General features: G+C 41.2%; 2 protein-coding genes across 2 annotated transcripts in view; one reads left to right on the top strand and one right to left on the bottom strand.

The window, feature by feature from the left end:
• STOML3 (stomatin like 3) lies at positions 1–5,349 on the top strand. Its single transcript, XM_085060971.1, has 4 exons — positions 1–750; positions 2,264–2,483; positions 3,163–3,269; positions 3,651–5,349. Exons 1-4 carry the CDS (start codon positions 592–594, stop codon positions 3,849–3,851), a joined length of 687 nt encoding a protein of 228 aa, XP_084917097.1. The 5' UTR covers positions 1–591; the 3' UTR covers positions 3,852–5,349.
• A 139-nt stretch (positions 5,350–5,488) lies between these two features.
• LOC146444787 (complement C4-A-like) overlaps positions 5,489–16,954 on the bottom strand; it is a 40,428-nt gene continuing 28,962 nt past the window's right edge. Inside the window, exons 31-41 of the mRNA XM_085060959.1 lie at positions 16,496–16,555; positions 15,952–16,045; positions 15,061–15,229; positions 13,927–14,014; positions 13,259–13,333; positions 12,531–12,639; positions 11,875–11,964; positions 11,422–11,514; positions 10,650–10,733; positions 7,207–7,339; positions 5,489–6,020 (exon numbers count right to left, since the gene is read on the bottom strand). Coding sequence (XP_084917085.1) covers positions 5,882–6,020; positions 7,207–7,339; positions 10,650–10,733; positions 11,422–11,514; positions 11,875–11,964; positions 12,531–12,639; positions 13,259–13,333; positions 13,927–14,014; positions 15,061–15,229; positions 15,952–16,045; positions 16,496–16,555 — 1,134 coding nt within the window. The 3' untranslated portion in view covers positions 5,489–5,881. The remainder of the gene's footprint in view (positions 6,021–7,206; positions 7,340–10,649; positions 10,734–11,421; positions 11,515–11,874; positions 11,965–12,530; positions 12,640–13,258; positions 13,334–13,926; positions 14,015–15,060; positions 15,230–15,951; positions 16,046–16,495; positions 16,556–16,954) is intronic.

Raw genomic sequence — 16,954 nt, forward strand, 5'->3', positions numbered from 1 at the left:
CAAAAAAAAGTACATTTGATCTATACATGATGTCTGACACAGACTGGAGATGAAAACTCAGAATCTGCCACTGTGAGTGACAGCAAATTGCCTCATGCTGCCCTGGCAGCATGCATCAGCATCTACCTTCTGCCAACATGGCTCCGTGGATGAAAAAGACTGATTCAGCTATTGATACACTTCTGTATGGATGGATGGGCTGGAAAAAACAAATACGATCCAGTTAGTTAAGACAGAAGAATTTTTCAGCCCCTAGTAGAAAGCAGGGAGGTCCACTGCAGTTAAAGAGGCTGAGCCTACTCCATCTTTTTGTTGCTGTGGGAGACTTGGGAGATTTTTGCCCACACTGACTTTTTTCTTTGCTTTCCATGTTTGAAACCCACATCGTGAGTTTGTTTATCAAGTGTGTTTGGGATGTAGCCTAATGAGTGTACTAAGAAAAAATGAAGTGCATCTTACTCCTGAAGCTGAGGCTTTAGGAGGGCTGTGCTGTATTTCCTCCTTGCCTGGGGTTGCTGGGAATGTTCTGACAAACCTGTCAGTCCTGCACTGCTGGTCTGTCAGCTTGTGCCTTACAGATCAGGGAGCCTCATGCTGTTTCACAGTTTTTCTCTCCCACAGTATAAATTGAATTGTTTCCTATTTATCAGTTTCTGTCTGCATGTAAATTTTATTTCATGTCAGAAATTCCCAGATACATTTATCAAGGTTCGTCTTAGGACAGTTACCTGTAAGATTCCTCCACAAGAGGTAACTTCTCTAGCAGCTATTTAAGACAGGAACAAAACATGCAGTGGATTCATGGCACAATAAAAAATAATGCACGTTTTATAATTTTGCGACTCTGAGCTGCCATATAGAATTCAGCTTCTTTGCTGTATCTTCTGGATTTCAGACTGCTTACAAAGCAACTTCTTGCCCAAAGAAGTTCTGGATGCTCACAGAAGTTCTGTGAGGTCTGAGATATGTGAAGGGAGTTACAAGTGTGAATGAGAGACAGGGAAGACAAGAGAGGATTGGCTACAATATTCCCAATTGTAAATTAATGTCCTAATAAAATTGTATCTGACATGGAGCCCACCATTCAAAAGAGCCTTTTACATGTGCCTAAAAAGACAAATTACCCATGGGTAACAAATCTTGTTAAATTAACAGGAATTAGCAGACAGCCTTCCACAAAACTCAGGTCCAAGCAGGAATGGATGGAGGAAGCAAGATACATCCAAGGAGGATGCATTTGTTAGCAAAGAAGGATTTTGAAGTAAAATCCAAGGAGGGTTTGTTAGCAAAGATTGACTGAAGAATTTATTCTGAAGAATCAGTTGCTGAGCAATCCTGTTCTGATCAAGTTTTGGTTCCGTATGGCTTCAGCCTCAAGGCAGAACAATTCTGCTCATGGAGTTTATCACTGCTGTCCCCTTCCTTAAACAAAGAACAGAGGGAGAAGAAGCAGCTTTAGGACCCCTTTGGTTCCCAGAATTTTCTACTGTGCTCCCCAGGAGCTGGTTTTTTTTATTATTATCTTTCTGTAAACAGAGCCTTTTCTCAGAGGACAGGTTGCAGGGGTGCATGGGGTGAAATGAAAAATGGCTTCTCCAAAATATGAGGCTGTAAAGAAGAAGGTTGGAGAACTTTTGTTGTACAAGGCTTAGCAGCTGTGAAGCATTCTCTTGCAGGCAAAAGACGCTGAGGAGGGAAGAGAGAGTGGAGCATCATCAGTTCTCCACTGAGGCCAGCTGCTTGCTGAGGCACAGAGGGCTTGTCTGACAAAAGGTTACTTAACTCTTCTATGAATGCTTAAATAATTTTTCAGCTTCTTCTTACAGTTTCTTCCAATTTTCATTTTTGTTTCAATTTGATGGTGTTTTTTACTAATACTCTATTTAGGGAAAGTAGCATGGATCTTCCAAGCTGCGTGTAATGTATGAAATAATTAATGGCTCTTTCTGCAAGAAAGGGAGAGGATATTCAGCATTTATTATTGCAGAAAAAATTAATTCAGATTATGAGATTCACTTACTATTGAAGTTGTTATTTAGAAGCTAGGTATAGCATTTTCCCCCAGTTTAAACTTTATTGATGCTGGAGACATCTCTTGAAGTAATTTCTTGGGGGAATGACAAAGAAATCAAAAGAAATTCTTAGTTTTTTTGAATTATCAGTGCCTTTTACTCACTAAGGGGTAAAAAAAAACCATTCCCCTTCCTATGCAAAGGATGTGTTCTTGGATCTTTCTGTGACTGTGTGCATTTCTTGAATGCAGATTCTCATGAGCGATGCTGTCACTGCCCGGGTCACTGTGGTGGTGCACTACAGGATCCACAGTGCTGTTGCCAACATCACTGATGTCCAGTCTGCGACCTTGCTTTTGTCCCAGACAATCCTGAGAAACCTTCTGGGTACACAGAGCTTGGCTCAGCTGCTGGCAGGTCGTGAGGAGATTGCACACAATATCCAGGTAAATCTGGCTCTCAAAATTCACTGACAAGAACAGAGATGTCTTCTGAGGAGTAGCAAATTAGAAATTATTTTCTTTCTTCAACAGTGATAACAAAATCTCTCATTACATTTTTTTTTCAATTATACATCTCATTGCTTAGAGTCAGAAAGAGTTATTCTAAAGGTATTTCCCCAGGTTCTTGTAGCAGAGTTATCTCTATCAGAAAGCAATTAAACTTCTGAAATTATCCAGTGACTCAAAGAAATCAGTTTAGTCCTTGCACAGAGGCAGCTGCAAACATGGAGAAAGAAGTTTGCTGCTTGTGGTAAGCTCTATTTTGAGCAGACCTTTGATTGAGGCAAGACTTTTATCTTCCGTCATTACAACTGAGAGTACAAAATGGAGTTTTTGTGTGCTTTAAAATGCCATCTGGTTTCTTTTTTGATTTGGCAGCAGGAGGGAGCAGAGAAGAATTCCACCACCTGATTTATTATTTTCAGTCAGGGAAAAGGCACAGCCAAACCAAAGAGAGACTGCACCCTCTGCAGCCAGGAGAGTGGCCATGGGCAGAGCCAGGGTCATGGTGGTGGTGTGGATTGCAGGAGCAGCCAGGAGCTGGAGTACAGACAAGTGTGCCATTGCTGCAGGGCTGTGCTGTGTCTCACTCAGAGTGCACTTTTATGTGTTTTTAGAGTGCTGCACTGTTTAAGGAAGTTGCTGTAGGGGAGTCAAAGTGACCTGTGTGGATATCAAAGACATTCAGATTCCTATGGTCATGCAGAGGGCAATGGCAGCTGAAGCAGAGGCTGCTCAACAGAGAAGAACTAAGGTGAAACCCATGGCAATGTCTACCCCCAGGCTCTCATTTCCTTGTCATAGGGATGTTTAGGTTGGAAAAGGCCTCTCGGATCACCAAGTCTAACCATTAATCCTCAGCACTGCCAAGTCCACCCCTAAACTGTGTCCCTAAGCACCACATCTACATGCCCTTTAAATAACCCACTTCCCTGGGTATCCTTCTCCATTGCTTGACCAACCTAATCTTTTCCTAATATCCAAGCTAAACTTCCCTGGGGCATCTTAAAGGCCATTTCTTCCTGTTCTGTGGTCCCAGGAATCCAAGCGAGATTGTTTTTTCCTCATTGTAAAGCCAGATTTTCCCCACTATGGGCAGCATTTCCATGCCATTTCCATTTCTGTTTGTTTGCAGGTTGTGGCAGCAGAAGGAGAAATGAATGCTTCCAAAGGTCTCCAGCAGGCCTCCATGGTGCTGGCCAAGGCTCCTGCAGGTCTGCAGCTGTGTTACCTGCAAACCTTAACAACTGTGGCAGCAGAGAATAATTCCACCATTGTCTTCCCTCTCCCTATAAATATGTTTGAGAGTTTGGGGCAGAAAAGCACGGGGGGATAGAGACTGTTCGGTGCTAGCTCCTGGGCCAGAGATATTTAAGGTTTTCCCAGGAAGCAAGGGGACCCTACTAGGCAGAATTACAGTAGAAGCATGTTGGGGTCCTCTGTCCACAAAATAAGAGTAAAATTAGTTTAATAATCACACATAGCTCCCACCTTGAGATTGCTAAGTTTAGACACTAAACAGTTCCAGCTTAGACTGATCTCCAAGTAAAATGGAAGAAAATATGTAAAATGTGTGTTAGACCTAACATAAAACTTTAATGATGCTTTCACCACACTTTGCAGAGTCTTGGGTGTTGCAATTGTCTGATGATAATGAGGCTGGAACCTCTGAGCTGTTAATGTACTCCCCACAGCAGAAGGGTCAGGCATTAGCTCTTAACTCAAGCCCTATGGAGTGGAAAGGAAGGATTTAGCTCTTAACTTCAGAGGTATTCTTTCATAAATATTAGCAGAATTACTGGATAATTGGTATGTCAGTGGAACATCCTATTCTTTATCTTATAATTATAGAAATTAGTACCTGCTTTACTGACCTTAGCTGTATTTTGCCATATCACTGACAATTATATAAGCTCTGTAATAAAATAAAGAGGATGTGTGACCAGGCATGACAGCCACATTTCCTAAATGTGAAAGCTGGGGCAAACCTTGAGGTCCTCTGTTAATTTATGTGTCTGTCTTACACCTTAGCAGGTTTCTTGTCTTCATTTGCATATGTCATGAAGCAGTGATGCAGGTTTTCCTAAAATGAGCTTTCCCTACCCTCCATCCATGCAATACTTGGCAGCTGAAGATGGAACAGAGGAAGATGTTGCTGATATCCAAGTTCAGGTGATACTAAATTTGAGTTTGCAGCCTACAAAAATAGCTGGTCAGTTCAGAGTGCAGGCACACAGCAGTGAATTGTTTACTGTGAATCTGAAATTTCTGATGATGGAGCTATTCTGGTAGTGCTGCTGCAGTGTAATGTCTTGTCCACACGAGTATCACTGCTCCCCTTCCTATCAGTAGGGTCATTTGACTCCAAATTAACCACCTCAGCGTGGACCTACTAATTAGCATATAACTGAAACAGACCCTTCTTATTTTTACTGCCATGTAGCACAAGCAGTCCAGGTGGCAAATGCTTGTTCTCAGTAGCTGCTGGCACAAAGAGTGGCATGAGCATCTGAGGATGGTGACCTATTCAGCTCTTCTCTGCTTCAGACATGACTGCCAAATGGCATATTGCTGGCAAACTAAGGAAGCAAAACCTGTAGTTGAAAGTCATCTGCTTATCAGTGTTATCAAAACATTTCCTCTATTTTCTTATCCTAAGAAAAGAACAATTTTGAGTTAAATTCTAAATAAAGAAAAGCTTGGAAGACATGTGGCTACAGAATGCAGTTAAAAGCAAATCTGTGCCCTCAGTGAGCTACCAGCCTAACAAGCCTGCACAGGTGTCCCAAGGCCAGCACAGGACATACCCAGTGTGCCACTTCCAGTTCCAGCTTCAGAAGTGTATGGAATCCAGCTGTGGGGTCAGCGGCACTCAGATTACAACCAGAAACTAGCTGATGTGTTGAAGCATGAGTGCTGGAATCTCTTCCCTTTCAGCAACAGTGTACCCCAGGTAAGCCCATGAATGCTCAGTTTTCTTTCTGACTCTTGAAAATGTCTTGGCCTTTTTATTAAATTGTTTTTTTCTTGTCCAGATATGCAGGAATTAAGCAGCTCTGCAAGCACACTGTGTTTTTCTTTTGACACTCCACAGGGTAATTGCACTGTTCTGTGAGAGATGAAAAAGACAGGAATTCCTGCTCTCTCTTCCCCAGTGTCAGGTACTACAAACACAATAACTAGTAGAGTAACTGCATTTTTTGTTGTATTATCCACACCCAAGGGTTCACCCCAATCAGCACAACAGCAATGGAAGCAGCCCTGCAATATTTCAGGTGCAGCTTGGATGCAAAGGCTTTGCAGGAAAAACTCCATCAGAAAGCGAGCTGCAGTCCCACAGAGAGATGTGGGGCTCAGAGCCATAATTCAGATGTGGCATAGGCTGTCAGATGTGCTCAGGAAGTCCTGCAGGTGAACACAGCTCTGCCGGCGCTGGGTGCTGCGGCACTCACTGGCCTCTGGAATTTTCTCCACCCAGGCTTGTGCATCAAGTAAGTACTGCATCCTGAATGAAAATGGAACAGGCAAAGAGGGTTAGTCATTGTTCCTGACATGGAGCAATGGGAAAGCATAATCCTTGAGCTGCTACATCCCTCCACAGAGGCATCTCTGAGGTCAGGAGTGACACTAACCAAAAAACTTGCCCAAAACTTAGTTTAATCAGAAGGTTAACTGAGCTTTGAATGAATTTTGGGAAGTGTCAGTGTCAAACTAGGACAGCCCTGGCTGTAAGTGTGTTTTGAGTGTGTCAGGTGAGCTTGGGCTAAATTTCTGTAAGAGTTTTCCAGAGCGGCACAAAAGGCCCTGGTGCACACCAATGGGACATAGTGAGGGTGAGTTTAGTTCCAACAGACTATCCCAAAATTTTTCCTGATTTTCTGTGATGAGAAGCCATGTAACTTCCAGTATTTCATGACTGAACTGGAGAAGGGTTTGAAGGTTAAACCTCTGCTGGGAGGCCCCAGCCTCTATCAGGCTTCTTTCAAAGAAGAAAGTTCTTTCAGACCACTGACTTAGGCACTCACTTTGGTGTATATAGAGATAGAGATGGGACTTTTAAAGGTTTTAGGAAGTGGTGCTCACAACTTGATGGAGATGTCCTCGCTAGAAACTTTTGGAAGTACTACCGTTCTCCAGTTCTGTGCAGGGAAATGAAACATTTAAGATGTCTTCCTCCCTGAATATTTGATTGTGTCATAATAAATTCCTACTCATATAAATTCTCTTTTTTCATTAAAATGTAACAGTAAAAAATGAGAAGAATATGCTGTTTGTATGCATGATATAACAGCAACTTTGGGAGCAGCTCTTAGTCACGGTCCCACACATTTATTTTGCAAATACAGGAGCTGTTTAAGGCATCTGCAGCAGATGGACTGTGTAGCTTTTCCCATTCTCCTTTTCTAGCTGTGATTTTTTAACCTAGTGGAGTCAGGGCCAGATTTGACTCTGAGAAGCCTGGGAACCAGGCTCTGCACAGATCCCTGAGCTGATAGATTTGGGTGGCCTCCAAAGCTACCCCTTTGCCTATGGAGTGGAACTCTTTGCATCTTAGTAAATCCAGCAGAACCAGTCCCTCAGAAATTTGGTGCTGCCTTTGCTCTCTGGAGGTATTCTGACAGATTGAGTTTCCTCTGGATTTATGGTCCATGATAGCATCTGCTGCTGCTCAGAAACCAATTTGCACTTACTTGTTGTTGCAATCAACTGTTTCCCCATCTCTCCCCATGAGGAGGTATCGTTTTCCAGGGACAACGTTTAAATTGCACATGGAGCGTGTTAGGAACTGTCGGTGGTCACCCACTTGGATGCTTTCATCAGCAGCTGTGGGACAAGAAGAGAAAACCCCATGAACTTTTCTAACAAAGAACAGATCTCTATCCCATAGGACACAACCCCTTGTGATCATTTGCCCCACTGCTAAGACAAGGGAATATTTAGCTTGGGAACTGGGGCTTGGCATGGAAATAAATGGCTTTGCTAGGGTAGGATACATTTCCCTTAGTATGACCTGACAAAGAGTAAGCCACTTTTGCCTTAGCTGATTGTCTTGGCCTTTGCAGTAGCACTTGAAGGAACTATTTTTCTATAGACCTTAGGACCTTTCAGACCTTATGGAGTTTGTTTAATCTCAGAGACTGAAGGAAAAGCCAAGCAAAATAGAAAACATTCTATCTGCTATTTCAGAATGCTCAGGTTCAGAGTGGTCTTAAAAGCTAGCAAACTAAGTTCCAACATCTTGAGGCCCAACAATGCTGCAGACAGTATTAAAATCTCACTCTCCTTAGTACACCTGACCTGAAGGTCACTGATGCAGCCTTTATGCTATTCCCTTTGAATCTGATACACAGGACATGGTCCTGATGATCCCCACCTTAAAATAATTTAGAAGATTCTGGTCTGGGTTCTGGCCCAGAAGATTATTCATTCAGAATTGCACTGCTCACTACAAAAGCAGGCATCCAAGGCAGATGACATGAGAGCTGAAAAGATGCTTATTCATCAGACCAGCCTCAGGTCATGAGGATACTACGTTGTTTAACTAGAACTGCAGTTTTCAAAGCCGACTTGAAAAAAGAACCCAAACAAACAAATAGCAGCAATATTCGAATTGCTTACTCTCTTTCTAACTCTAATTTGAAATTTCCTGCACAACTGTGGTGACAAATTCAATATTAAACCAGTTTAAATGACACGTAAATTACACCACAGTCTTCTATCAGTTAACAAACTTGTGCAGTTTCTGCTGTAGCATAGAGCATTATATTACTAGTATGGAAAGTCTAGTAATCAAAACCCTTTATAAAAGTAAAGTAAAAACCTGAAGTAGAATATTCTAATATGAACTAGATTTCAGAGAATTTGACATAGACTGCTAATCTGTGAAACCTAGCTTTATAAATCTTATCTACCACCTAGTTCAAACTTACATTAGTTTTATATCTGGTATTTATACATCTGCATTTTTAGAGAGAATAAGAAGTACTGTAGGTTTTCTCATATAACCCAAGTCCTTTTTGCTGTTCCCATACTATATGGTGTCCTGAATTTTCATTTAGTTCATGGAATGCATAGATGGGTCATTACTACTTGAGAAAATGATGATGTTATGCCTCATTGGGCTTAAATTACCAAGGTGTTTCTTGTTTCATATGTTTCACAAATGGCCTAATACAGTTCAGACAGTGAGATCATAAGCATTTGAGTTATTATCTAAACTAGTTATTATGCAATTTTCATTTTTAAATCTCCAATTAAAAAAAAAAAGTTGAAATGTAATGTTTCAAAGCATGAAAGCAGAATTTAAGTAAAACAATTACTTCAAGTTTTAGAATCTATAATGGGAAATAATAAAAAAAAAGAGGGAAAAAAAAGAATAAAAAGATTCTGTGCTACTTTGTATGAACTGTACTGTTCCCTTAAAGGACTCCTGAAGGACTCATAGGACATAAATATTAGTAATCCTAAATATATACACTAATTATATCAATAACCAAAGTAATCTGAGAAGCACACACCTGCAAAATTCTCTTTTGCTGACTCCCAAACACAAATAAGTGTTTCCATCTGTCTTCTGAGTCAACCCTTTACTTCAAAGATAATTAAGGGAATAATGACGAGGTCCAGAGAATGAGATTTTACCCTAGTTATTCTCACCTACACTTGGTGATGGCAACAGAGGCCAACATCACTCAAAAGAGCCACAGAGAATACAAAAGATAACAGCCCTAGTTCCAGCAGAGGTGCTTTTGACTGCAACACCTAGCTTTTTCTTCATCCTCTCATCGCTTCATGCTCCCAGTCAGCCTTTCCCAAGCCTGCTGAAAGCTTAGCTGAAAGCTGAAAGCTTCTGATGCTCAGAAGCTGCATCAGACAGCACAAACCAAAAAGTATTTTCAAGTATGTGGGAATGGGAGAAAATATCTTTTCCCTTCAACTTAACATTCAAAGGATATTTCTCTTGGCTACCAAAACCCAAAATCTTTCCAGTGCTTGCTTGTAAATTGTGAGTACAAATGCACTGGGAGCCAGAGCCCTAAAGCCTTTAAATCCTGTAGGTATTCTGGAGAGATTTACGAAACTCAGCATCAGAACACCCTGATCTCCCCTAGCCATTATACATTATCATTTCCCTGCATGTACAAAGCCCTGGATATGTCAGGTGCTCCCTCTGGACTCAGGAAGCATGGACCTGATTTTCCTACAGGAACTGAACCTTGGGCACAGATCACAAACTGTGTGCCATAAAGTACTATGTGACATTGCCAGCCCCCTGGGCAAAGATTGATGGAGTCAGTTAATTATTCTGTTCCAGAGAAAGAAGATTTCAAAACCTTTGAAGCTGCTTTTTAAAGGCAATTTCTGGCTGCCAAACTCAAAATTGGTGACCACATGACACAACAGCAGCTGAAGTCTGACATGTCACCTGACAGCTTCCCCAGAAATTACTTTTAAGGATATCAGTGCTCACTGATGCGGCTGGTTAAGTTCACATGGGGGCAGCTTGGATGGCAGGCCTGCAAAAGGACATTGTCTAAGAGCTGTGCAAATCTTTACACTGCACCTTACAACAAAGAAGCCTTTCTATTTCTTTATTACAATTATAAATTGAAGTTCCTGAACTTTTCCTGTCTTCATTGACTTCAGGCAAACCACTGTGGACAACTCTTAGCCTGTTCTGCAAAGATTGCAATTGCTCAATAATAAATTGAGTAATAAGCACTTCAAATATTCATCCAGTATCAGAACAGAGGTCAGTGGATATGTCTACACCAGAAAAAATAGTATCTATCAACAGTCTATAAAATGAACTCATTGATTCAGAAAACATAATATCTACACTATGCATGTTTTTTGGAGGGTTTATCTTAAAATAGCTCCAGTTTATAGCCATGGACTCAATGCAGCTGGAGTGTGTTTCTAGTTTAGTTTCGTCTGAAAGGATTGAGCCTTCTGTGCTCTGGGATTGCACAATGTGAACCAAACAAACTACCCCTGAGCTGAACTGAGCAGTGAGGCAGCTGCACCAAACAAGCTTTGCAATAAATTACCTTTCTTGAAAGCCTGGTCAGAAACATGTGACCCTAATTTTCCACAGCAGTGAATGAAAGGAGTCAAACATTTTCGTACTTACCTGCTTTAAGGATTTTGTGGATTTTGGCCTCATAGTAATCAAAAACATTCTTCTTTGTAGTGTTGAGGATCTCCACCTCATATGCTGCAACAGACAACAACTCTGTGATGCCAGATGGCAACATGGAATTGCATCCAAAGACTGAATAATAGGTGTGCTTTTACCAAGTGTCTACACAGAGGCCAGTGTACCATCTATTCACAAACCATGGAATTATTAAACAAGAGCCTCTACATTTGTATTCTTTTTCTTGTACTTTTTCAAGGAAGCTCCTCTGTGATTAGGTTTTCACTCGTTTTCCTGTCCTGTTAGCATCTAACTTAACAATGCTACCCAACCAGTTTTCTGTCAGTAGTTTATCCAACTTTTCATCCCAAGAAGAGGCCAGAAAGGCAAATTAACAAAGGAAAAAATATTCATCTAGGTCTGCTGAAGGAGCTGCTCAACTTTGGCATAGCCATGGAAAACCTATTTACATCCTGTAACATGAGGGATGTAGGGGTCTGTGGTTCTGCACCACGGCTTTTTCTAAACCCATAACAAAATGTCCATCCTTCTTTCCACTAGCAACCCCCTGCATCTTTGTAAGGCCTTTACTTTCCACTTCACTGCCCTGATAACTACAACTACATGTGCCTTTTTTTCTTTTCCTTGGCCTCTAGGCCATATACAGAAACCCTACTCAATCTGGGAGAGGTACGGGCACATAAATACAAGTTTATACTTTTGAAAAAAACTATGTTGAAATTGACAGTTGTCTTTAATGCCTTACCATAATCTGCAGTGGGCTGGTAGCAGGCAAAACTAACGCGTGTGGTTTGTGTTAACGCTTTACTGAAAGTTGATTTTTGTCTTGGGCAGGGACCTGGAGGGAAGAAAATAAGTGTTACACTTCTGTAGGCATGGATATGTAGACAGATATAGTTTACACATCCACATCCACAAAACAATATTGCAAAAATAAAATGGCAGAACAACTTTCTTAGAGGTGTAATAGGAGTTTTTACATACACATGTACATGTGCTTACATATTTAGCTATCAAAAATTTCTGGATATCTTGGGAAAAAATCAATTTGATACCAAATATCCCAGAGGATGCAAAGTGTTCTGTATTACAGATTAGGATAATACTAATGGTCCTTTCTGTGCTTAACAATTCCCATGTTAATTTTTCCTAGAAGTAGCTATCTTCTTTTAGCCCAGCCTGTGTGGTCATTCCTTACCTTCTGCACACTGGCAGACGTTGGCATGGCACAGCTTCGAGAGCATGGCGCTGTGCTTGGGAGCACTGTAGAACACACTGCACTTCCTCTCTGTGGACAAGGAGCAGAAGAGAGGACCACCAATAGTTGTGGTTTAAACCCAGTATAAATTGTATTGGATCCCTCAGTTAAGGCAAAGTAGAGACTTGACCTAATTTTCAAATATTGTTTGCATAACTTTGGCAAATGGCAATGATTTGTATTTAACCTTCTTTGAAGGGGGAACAAGACTGGTTTCCCCAGCAAGCACAGTACATAAGTCAAACCTAAGATTGCCCATCTTAGATGTATAAAAAGACAGCCTCGTAAAACTAAATGTGAGTGCAACATGCTTAAAAGCACCATGAGAAACAGGAACTCAGGAAATCTGATTTAAAAATCCATGAGTGTAAAAGTTAGTATTTTCAATCCATTTGCAATACTGGACCATTCCTGAGAAGATTGCTCATTAGATAATCTGAAGTGACTGGAAGACAGTATACAAAGCAGGTTATTTTATCACTTGACAAAATTAAGTAGTTTAACACACTATATCAAAATTAACTTTCCATAGACTGGAGAGGTTTTCTGAGGGTCTCTCTTTCAAGCAGTTATGCACCATTTTTATGTGCCCTTACCAGGGTTGTAAAAATCATAAAGGATGGCATTTGCTGGCTGAACCAAGCCCATGGGATTGATTTGTTTTGCCCCAAATGATATACAATCTGGGTCTGGTCCGCTTGGGAGCTGGAGGAAAAAGGAACAACAGTTTTGATGAGAAAACAAACTCTCTCTCCTCAGTCAATTCCTTAATGTTTGTGCCTGTGGTAGTTGTTGAACAGTTGTTTCTGATGGCATAGCTGAGTAAATACTGATATCTGCTTTGGCTGTGGAGGTGAAGAAACTCAAGTGGGTGGAGGGTGGAGTCATTATCTAAAATATTGGGAAATATACACAGAAACTAGGGGTCTTGATCTTTACATTTGTTTGTAACAATTTGTTTGTTTGTACAGATGATGTAAGATGTCCATGTGGAATTTACAGGAGCACCAGGTAACACTTTTGTTATCATGTACGAAAAGCATCCCTTCTGGCTACAGAGGGAGAGGATTTCTCTTTTTTCCTGGGCCAAAGGCCAAATCTTGAATATGAACTAAATCTCTTGGCACGTAGAAAAGTGGAATATTAAGGTGTGTGTTTCCCTTCTTCCCTTCCTCTGTTCTTTCCACTGAACAGTTCAATAATGAATAAATGACAAAAATTACAGAAAGGTAATTGGGTGTGAAAAAATACAATGGTTGGATTTTTAAGAAGTTTAAATGCTATCTGAAATGGCAGGGATTAGAAAATCATTGGCTTTGCTTACCTCACCAAAGTAGAGCAAAACCCTCCCTTCCTTGTACTCATAGTGCTGAATGTACCTGTCTGAAGCCATCACCAGCTGCAGGGAAACAAAGAAACAAACAAATCAGAACAAACCCCTGGCAGAACAGGAATACCTCTGCTACCACCCTCCATATTCTAGTTTTCTTTGTTCAGCTGCCTGCTTTATTCTGCCCTCTTTCTTCTTCCCTAAAGGAGACAGTCCCTGAGAGTATGAAACTGAGCAAACCTCCCTCAACTGAGCAGGCTCCAGAACCCAAAATTTTGTAGCCACATTTTCAGAGCACTGTGTCCCATCTCCTTGTCACTGTGCCCTGCCACCAACAACCTCTAAAACCTTGCCTTCTGCTCTGCAAGCACAGGATGCACTGTACTGGCGTGTCACAGGACAGTGATATGTGATAAGGAGAGGCACATTGGTGCCCTGCTGAGCCTTGCCCTAATTTCTATTACTAGAGACTAAGAAGGTTGACCTCTCTTTACCACAAGTTTTGCATTTCTTGTGTATATTGAACAAATATTTTTATCAGGATGAGAATAATGAAAGTCTGTCTATCCAAAACCTGTTTTCACATGTTTATTCTATGGATTTGTGGAAAGACCTTGAACAAAGGGTCTTTAAAAGGTTGCACAGAAAAGTGTGTTTCTAACCTGTTCTAGTTCCTTCGTGTCAGGCTCCAACCCGCTCAGCAGAGTGAGATCAACCAGGGACATCTTTGGTGCTTTGGAACCTGTGGACCTTATTGACATGAGATATTTTACAGACACTTGGTGGTACTTCAGCAAGTTTTATTTTGGCACTCTGCCTTTCCCAAGAGATGCACCACAGTGTAGGGAAGAAGAATGGTGATGTAATTCATGGCTTCAGTTTTTCTCCCATGTCTTAACTCCAAGGAGTTTCACATTATGGCCTAAGCTTCAGTCTAACACCCAGCAGAACAGTGCTGCAGAACAGTGGAGCTGGTAGTTGATAAATGTTACACAGCAATAAATGGGGAAAGCACTGTTTTGGCCAGTACAGAATTCACTGAATATGTGTCTAATGAGGGAGAGAGAAACTTGGGAATTGGGGCAACTTCAGTCCTCCCCTGACGTTGTTCATGCCACTGCCTGGGAAGGGGCATAAGCCTGTTATTTTCAGGGCTTTGCCCAAGTCAGTAGACAACCAAAATTCAACTGGACAGCAAAACCTACTTCTGCCACCCTGCTGCTCTCTAGAAGGGAAACCCAGGATAGCCACAAATTTTTGCTTCTGCGACCAATGCCAGACTGTAAACAGGAGCAAAAGCAGGTATTTCAGTGTTATGTTGCATGGGAGGATTTCTTTTCTACTACCTCTGCATTTGCCAGCTTCTTATCACAACAGAATATCCCATCTCTGTCTCCTCTCCCAGACAGCAGCAATCATCCTTTCTGTTTTTATGAGGCCAGAGTGTTACCACCAAGGAAGTAACAGCATCTCTCCAGAAAGCGATGAAACTTTGTAAATATGTTATTATTTCATTCCACCTGTATTTACCTTTTTTTACATGAAAGATTTCTTTCAAATTATTAGCCTCTCAGGCACTTTAGAGTCTCCCCAGAGTATGATGGGGCAGAATCTGCAGTGGACATTTGAAGTCTATGTAAACCATGTAAATAAACCTCATACATTGGGTGGAAACACACACTCATAGTCTATGCAGACTCACAGAAGATCACTAGGTTGGATGCTGAGCTTGTGGATATGAAGAGGGTGACCAAGGAGAATTACAAACAAATGAAGAGCAGATCTTGCTGACCTACCTAACACAGACTTTGTATTGCAAGGATTCCGTTTTGCTGGGAGTGGTCAAATCCCTTTTTCTTCTGCTGCGGATATCAAACCAATCCATTTCAGACAGTGTCTCTAACGTGCTGTTTCCTGCAGTAGTTAAGTCCTCATAATCATCATCTTCATCAGAGTATTCAGCTTCTGGAGGTGAGAGACGCGGTCAGCCATGCACATTTTGCCTGTAATTTGGCTTCTTTTGGTATAATGATAAATATCAATAGGCAGTCATGCCATCACTGTGAGTTTTATAACAGTTCACCGTATGCTTGTCTCAGTGTTTCCAGTTCATTCAGAGTTAGAATCTCAGGGATAACTATAGTAAGAATAACTAACAAATCTAGCTAAGAATGGGGTTTAGGCTATGCATAAATATGTAAAGGACAATCCCTCCTTCCAAAAGTTAAAAATCCAAAGAGATTAAAAAGAGCAGACATAGGCAGAGATGATGATGAATGCACACTTCAGGGGATGGAAAATACATTCTTTTTCACATGAAAGACCTGTGACAGATCTGCCCCAAAGAGTTTTAAGCCCACATGATAGGTCCCTTATTAGGCAGGGAACTGAGCTGGGCTTTCTCCCCTGTGGAGGGAGTTCACCTCCTGTCTCCCAAGATGAGTTTCTAATTGTACCTGTGTATGTGTTAAATACCTGCACCTACAGTCACTCAGATAGTTATTAAACTATTTAAAAATAAGAATAATTAGCTCAATGAAACAATAGGTAGGCAGAGTTCAGAGGCTTCTCTGTTGGCTTGTTTCATTCACTTGTTCCACTTTACAAGGCTGGAAAGCTACGAAGTAGCATTAGCAGCTGGCAAAATGTGTCACTGTTGAGACCCAGCCCCTGCCCTTTCCACTCACCAGAGTACTTCAGGCTCCCTTCCACTTCCACTGTCAAAATCAAATCATTGCAGGTGTTGTTCTTCAGCTCAGGTGACCAGTACATTTTTAATATCTAAGATGAACACACAAACAGCAAACCACTAAAAATATCATTTAAATGACAAGGGATTTACGCATCCACAACTTCTACACATGGTGATGGGACATGGGAGTGTGGAGAGAAAGAGCAGTGGCACAGATTGGTCACAAAGGACTGTCATGGGTATAGGCAGGTCCCATGTACAATTCACAAATAGTGTGGGACTCCTTTGAGATAATTCTCCATTGCCAACCATAAAGAGGTCTTTCAAACTCCAGCTGCCTCTGTCAGCACTAACATTTCAAGAATTTAATAAAGACAGGGAAAATTGACTACCTATAAGGGCAGGCATTAGGCTACACATTTTAGAGTTTTGGAGGTAGGAACAAAGGTTGAGGCCATGGCAAGTAATTTTTCACCTCGTTTTCAAAAAAGGATTAAAAGAAGTCCAGTTCAACTCTGGATGTTGAATTTACAGCTTACATTCATTGTCCCATTTCCTCTGCCGTATACAGATACTTCAAGTTTTCTCCCAAGTTCAAACTGCAAACGAAGGAGAAAAAAAAAAAATCAGTATTTAATCTGTGCTCAAAATTTGATCTGTTGTTTTCCTGTCACCTTGACAGTCTTTTATGCCTTTATCCCTCCAAATTTGGTGAGTGAAAACTTTTAGCTATGGAAAGAATTATGAGACCTCAAGTTTCCTAAGATTTTAAATGTGCTGAGCTGGTGCACCTTACTGTGGTATTTTAGGGCTCAGTAGACATATTTTACCAACTTCACTCTCTCATTTTTATCCAGAATTTCACATTTTCATAGTTCTCAGCACACTGAAGATCAGAATATTGCCCTTCTTCCTCATTCCCTAGAAAGACTTGGGCTCCTGGCTGCTCTTCACTAGTGGGAAAAATTAACATCACCAAGGTCCTCAAAGAGGCAGGA

The sequence above is a fragment of the Lichenostomus cassidix genome, chromosome 1, assembly GCF_008360975.1.
Source record: "Lichenostomus cassidix isolate B80296 chromosome 1, HeHo_3.0, whole genome shotgun sequence".
Lineage (NCBI taxonomy): Eukaryota > Metazoa > Chordata > Aves > Passeriformes > Meliphagidae > Lichenostomus > Lichenostomus cassidix.

Coding starts and splice junctions, on each gene's coding strand:
- STOML3 (XM_085060971.1), top strand. CDS start 592: ATGCTGTTTCACAGTTTTTCTCTCCCACAGTATAAATTGAATTGTTTC. Junction 751..2,263: donor GTAAGATTCCTCCACAAGAG/GTAACTTCTCTA, acceptor TCTTGAATGCAG/ATTCTCATGAGCGATGCTGT. Junction 2,484..3,162: donor TCTGGCTCTCAAAATTCACT/GACAAGAACAGA, acceptor GAAGTTGCTGTA/GGGGAGTCAAAGTGACCTGT.